This window comes from Sus scrofa, chromosome 15 (assembly GCF_054392235.1).
Source record: "Sus scrofa isolate SSC_HxYL_T2T_F1_AM1 chromosome 15, Sscrofa_HxYL_maternal_Yorkshire_Landrace_v2.0, whole genome shotgun sequence".
Lineage (NCBI taxonomy): Eukaryota > Metazoa > Chordata > Mammalia > Artiodactyla > Suidae > Sus > Sus scrofa.
The window spans coordinates 144,549,510-144,555,509 of record NC_139397.1 but is presented as its reverse complement, the minus strand read 5'-3'; the positions used below and the strand labels follow the sequence as shown (position 1 = coordinate 144,555,509).

General features: G+C 42.5%; 1 protein-coding gene across 1 annotated transcript in view; it reads left to right on the top strand.

Moving 5' to 3' along the window:
- Window positions 1-270: 270 nt before the first annotated feature.
- PID1 (phosphotyrosine interaction domain containing 1) overlaps window positions 271-6,000 on the top strand; it is a gene marked incomplete at its 5' end in the record, with an annotated part of 134,518 nt that continues 128,788 nt past the window's right edge. Inside the window, 1 exon segment of the mRNA NM_001173520.1 lies at window positions 271-423. Coding sequence (NP_001166991.1) covers window positions 271-423 — 153 coding nt within the window.

Below are 6,000 nucleotides of genomic sequence, written 5' to 3'. Positions count from 1 at the left end.
CACATGACCTTGGAAGAACCTCTCAGGTCAAGGTCCTGGTGACGCTACCACTGCCCCAAGTTTTAACGGCATCTGCTGAGGTGTGGATTGTCGCCCACAGTTTCATTTTGGTAGCTTTTTCCTTCTGTTTTACTGGGTACCTTTTGACCTGCCCTAGTAAAATGAATTAATAGAACAAAGATTTTGCTGCTGGGTGTGCTGTACAATTGCATCATGTACAATTCCAAATGACTTAACTCTGGCTTCCTTTTTTTTTTTTCTTTTTCTGCTTTTCAGCACTTTCAGACCATGCTGAAGTCTAAGTTGAATGTCCTAACACTGAAAAAGGAACCTCTGCCAGCCGTCATCTTCCATGAGCCTGAGGCCATTGAGCTGTGCACCACCACACCCCTGATGAAGACCAAGACTCACAGTGGATGCAAGGTAGGGGGCCTGTGGCCAGCAGGGTCCCTTGAGGTGGGACAGACAAAAGAATGTGTCACCTCAAGGTACTTGTTTCAAGGGGATTTTTTTTTTTTTAAAGAATGAATATATCGCGTGACTAGTAGAATAAGCTCACTGAGTGACGGTAGTATGAACCTATACCTTACTTTATTTTTCTTAGCAATATAGAAAAATGATGCAGATGTAGATATACAGATGTGATATAGAGCATCACGTTGGGGTACACATCAAAGACATACATTTAAGTGTGTGTGAATGAAATAGTAATTTGCCGTATTTTTGCTAGCCCCTATGGAACTTTGGGCTTGGTAAGAGAAGTTCTGTTCTTAATGAGAATTCCTCCCTTTGTATTTGCAATCTGAATAAACTATCTTCAAGACTGAAAAGTGAAAGAAATTTCTCAGTAGTTGTACTCTCTGGATCCTTTGGGGGTTATTTTACATTTTTGTTTTGCTTCAGCTCTCAAAATTTATGCTAATATTCATGCCTCAGAATCCGTTTAAACAACGTTTTTCATTTATGTAAACTGTAATGCTGACATGGAAAGAAAATTGGAAATGAAATGCATGATTTTGGTAAGCTTTGGGGTTCTTTCTCATACAATGTTCTTTTTCACATATGTTGATGAATATAGTCATTGGTTTAGAGGTAACAAAGAAAATATGTCTTATGCATATTTCATCATCAGAAATTTGTTTTGAGTAGTGCAAGTAAATTAAGGGGCAGGAAAATGCATGTCTGCCCGTGGATTTCTTTTACAACCTTAGAGATACACTCCTTGTCTTATTGCTTTCCAGGTTGGGGAAGCAAAGATCCATTGATCTTTCTGGCCAGAGTCTTCCGTCCACTTCCCAGTTCTTGCATAGCTGTGGTCAGGTTGGCGCTTACAGCCATCAGTGATGGTGTGTGTGCAGAAAACCCCACACACGCCCATTCATTCCACACATGTTCACTGGGTGCTCACTGTCTGCCCAGCACTGGAGACGCCGTGAACAAGACCCCCCCCCCCCCAGCGTCTTTATGGGGTTTAACTGTTAGCTGGAGGAAGAGAGGGGAAAAAAATACAGATTAACAAGCCTTGGCTGATGAGAAAGCCAGTCTGTGAAGAACTCGAGGTGGAATCTGTCAGGCAGCAGGAGCGGGAAGGCCAGCTCCCTGTAGAGGACATGGTTTCGTGTGTTATGGATGGAAAATAAGGGGCCAGTGAATCTGGAGAGGTGAGAAAGTTGTGGTTAATAGTGGTGCCCTATAGGGCATCCACGTATAAGGAGCTTCGATGCCATGGCACGGAGTTTAGATTTTGTTTTCATCCCTATAGGGAAATATCACAGGGATTTAGGCAAGTGGGGCGAATGACTCCATTTGAAAAAGTGAGTTTAGATGCTAACTCTGCTTAGCGGAGCTCCCAAATTTCAAAAAGCAGTTCTCAATGGCTCAACTTTGATGGGAGAGAGTGGACCCACCGAACCGCCTTTAGTCCTGTTGCAAGCAATGCTTTTTTGGTGACGTGATGATACAAAGGACTTGTAAAAAGACTCATTAAATTTGAAAGTGATAAGAGAAGAAACTGGGTTATGGTTCCTTTAGAGATTTCCTAAAGTCATTTCAAATTCTGTTCCTGTTGGGGAAACTGGCCCCTCAAAAGCAAGATCAAGTCAGTAGGGACAAGTCTAAGGAGAAGAGTGTAGTTTGATAAAGTCTACAGAGCATGTTTAAGTGGGAGGGAAAAATGCAGTTCCAGAACAAAAAGACCTGGCGAGGCAATCGGATATGAACGAGATGTGTGTGTGTGTGTGTGTGTGTGTGTGTGTGTGTGTGTGTGTGTGTGTAGAGAAAGAGAGAGAGAGATGGAAATGGAGACAGCGGAGAGAGAAGGAGAAATATTTGCTGGAAGAACAAAAGCCATAATATTTCTGACAAGCAATATAGGGTTCAGGACTCACAGAGTAAATTTTTTGTGTGTTCTGCTTTAGGTCATGTTCATTTATTTTACTTCTAGAAGGATGTTGTTGAAAAAAAATAGAAGGAATTCAGAAGAGCATTGCCCTGGCATTGGTCTGTGGGGCTAGTTGTACAAAGAGAAATCAGCAGAGATTTTTGCTGGATACAGGAAGAAACTTCTGCATTCAAGGTGAAAAAACATATTCCCCTGGGCTATAAAAAATATATGAACATTCCAGCCCTAGAAATCTTGAAGAGCAGATTCCAGGCCCAGATAATCGTAATCCTGGAATGAGAAATCTGGGCCAACACCTCTCGAGATACTTTCCCGCTTTAAGATTCTGTTTCAAGGGAAAAAACCTCTACTGCATCATTCTTCCAGTTGTGTACTTGAATGACTTTACATATTTAATGACTTTACATATTTAAATGACTTTACATATTTAAATTTTAACTGCATGCGTACTGGAGTTGCAGCCTTTAATTTTCTAAGATGACGTCACACTGGTGTTCAGAGTCATGTGCTTTGGTTCAAAAACAACAAAACAAAGTTAGGTGTTTGAGCCTTGAAATTTCTGTTTAAAATCTTGAGACCTCCCCTATATATTTTTTTTTTTCACATCATCCTCAGGAACAAAGTGCAGTGTTTCCTCTTGGATTCTTGGGAGTAACTTAGCTCACAAAATGCCAGCTGCAGAAGGCACTCTCTGGGGCCCGGGCCTGCCAGGAATAATGAGCACAATGTAGCCCGGGGCCCAGCTGCAGAGCCAGCCTGGGGACCCTCCGACACCACACAGTGCTGGTTCTTTTTTTGCCTAACAGCTCTCAAGTTGTGCTCCCAGAACTTTAGGTTTGGGGAGGGAGAGAGGCAGGAGGAAGCAAAGGAGAGGGGAGTTGAAACTGGATCGTGGTTAACAGAGGTTGAGGCCCTGGCTCCTCTCGAATTTCCCAGTTCCCTCTGATCTGTATTCTCTGTGGGTCTTGGTGGGATGGCCCTGGCCAGGCTATTCATGTTGTGGGCAGCTGGGTCTTTGTGTATTCTCCTCTACTCTGCCACTTTTTTTTTTTTTTTTTTTGAGTGGCGTTATTTAACTGTACAATCCACTGCATACTATTAGGATGCTGGTTGGAGCTGTTCGCAGTATCAGATGCTGTGTCTGATTTTGCAGCAGAGACAATGGCTTGTCTTGCCTGTCTTCCCCTGCCTAACACAATGGCATCCTAGGTGGTGCTTGGCTTGTTAGCAAACATTTATTTAATTACTAGTCATTGAGAAGCTACTGTGTATATGGAATTGCGGAGAAAGGAATCAAAGCCGGTCTTATGAGTAAAGCAAATAGAGTCAAAGAGAAGGAATAAGGGGAGTACCCAGATCAACTGCAAGTGTGTTTCGTATCCAGTCTCCTAGGACAGACCATGACGGAAAAGAAAATATAAAAGAAGAATGCGTGTACTTGTGTGACTGAGTCACTTTGCTGTACGGCAAAAATTGGCACAGCAGAGTTGTACAACTATAATTTTTTTAAAAAAGAAAAAACAGAGTTCCCATTGTGGCTTATTGGGTAAGAACTCGACAGAATGTCTGTAAGGATGTGGGTTTGATCCCTGGCCTTGCTCAGTGCGCTAAGCATCCGGCATTGACGTGAGCTGTGGTGTAGGTTGCAGACCTGGCTCAGATCCCTCGTTGCTGTGGCTGTGGTGTACGTCGGCAGCTGCAGCTCCAATTCGACTCCTAGCCTGGAACTTCTACAAGTCACAGGTGCGGCTCTAAAAAGAGAAAAAAATTAAAAAAAAAAAAAACAGAAAAAACCTATGGAATAAACTGAAGCATCCAGTGAGTTCCTATACAACCACGTGGACCCCATATGACATTCATTCCACAGAGACAGTCCCTGGCTACCTGGTGCTTTCAGTTTTAAAGCCAAATAGGAGCTGTGCTATAACAAATAAACTGACACATAAGGGGGAAGGGGGTTTAGTAAGGCTGGCAAACCTTATAACACTTATTTTTTATTTAAAACGTTTTATAAATTTTGTGATTGGTGGTCTTTCCTGAGTGTAAGGATTTCAGTCAAGTGAAAGGCAGAGAAATACTAAGGGAAGCTGCGTGGGGAAAGACACAGGGAGGAGAAGCAGGACCATTGGAAGTTATCTGCACAGGGCTCCTGTCTGGGTCTGGACCTCTCTGCCTTTTTTCTGGGTTGGCCTTATTGTCTTCCTCTGCATCCTCTCAGCATCACTGCATGGACCTATGCTCCTGAGCTAGGTCTCGAGGGGTGCTCTCCAGAGCTGATGGTTCTCTTGGCCACCAGGCAGCCTTTGGGAGTTGCTGGTGCATAGGGCTAGTTAAGCAGGTGATGGTTCCTTTCCAGTCCCCTCCCTTTCCTCCCTTATTTAAGGTTTTAGCCAATTATTTATGTTTTTGCTTGTCTTCCTCAATCTGCCACTTGGGTGCTGTCCAGCCACCTCTGTCCCTTCACCCTTCACCACTGGCCCCACCAGCATCTCACCTGGATCTGCTCCTCAAGTGATGCTCCAGTTCCCAAATCTCATCTCCTCCTGAGTGAGGCACTTGACCTGACATCCTAAGAAGCCCCACCTAAGACCCTTGCTGTCTTGTTTCCGATGGTGAGTGCAGAAACCATCCAACGGACTAGTTTCTAAGGGAGGAGTTAACGATTCATAAATCAGGACAATTTTCACTTTACTCTTTGAGATTCCTTGTATTTAGGAGTGCCAGTGGTGGTCCCTCAGGAAGGATGTGGATGACTGACAGTTTCATGGGACAGAGAGAGGAGAGTTTCTGAAGTGAATGGCCCATCTTAGAAGTGGATTCCGGCAAATCCCACTTATTTTATAAGCCCTCCTCATTTGACTTTAAGTATATTTAACATTAGCGTCATCTGTGTCTATTTTCTACACTACATCTTGGGTTTATTTCATCAGTTATATATTTAATTAGACATAGTCTTGTTTTCTCATTTTAGCTATAGGCCCATTGTTGTTACACATTAACAGAAGGGAGAAACATTTGATTATATTGTCATTCTCATCAAATGCATTTTGCGGCCCTTTCTTGGTATAGGTCATTTTGGACCCGTGATGCCAATTATAGAGACCTTCTCCTCGCAACATACGTTTCTGATTTAGATATGAAGACAGAATACAAGGAATAGTGGTAAATGAAGTAAGATTCAGGCCCATGGTCTTTATGGGTTGTTTTCCTCTAAATTCAGAGTAGATGATATCAAATTTTAAGCTATTTTCTCTTCATTCCTTCTCAAACTTTCCTGTAAACAAAGCAGTCACGTCTGCTCATCTGCTCAAATACAGGGGATAAAAGTTGATAAGAGCTAATGTCTGTTGTTTAAGAGACAGGTTTTTATTTTCCTGCAATTTTGACTCTTTGTTGATTTATAAATTTTTTGACCTTTTCCTTCCCTTCCTCTTTCCCTCCTCCCTTCCTTCCTGATTTTCATTTTCTTTTTTTTAAAGAAAGAACAGTTGATTGACAACGCTGTGCCATTTTCTGCCGTACAGCAAAGTGACCCAGTCATACACGTATATACATTCTCCTTCCTGATTTTCTAGTTTCATTTCTTTCTTCATCCACAA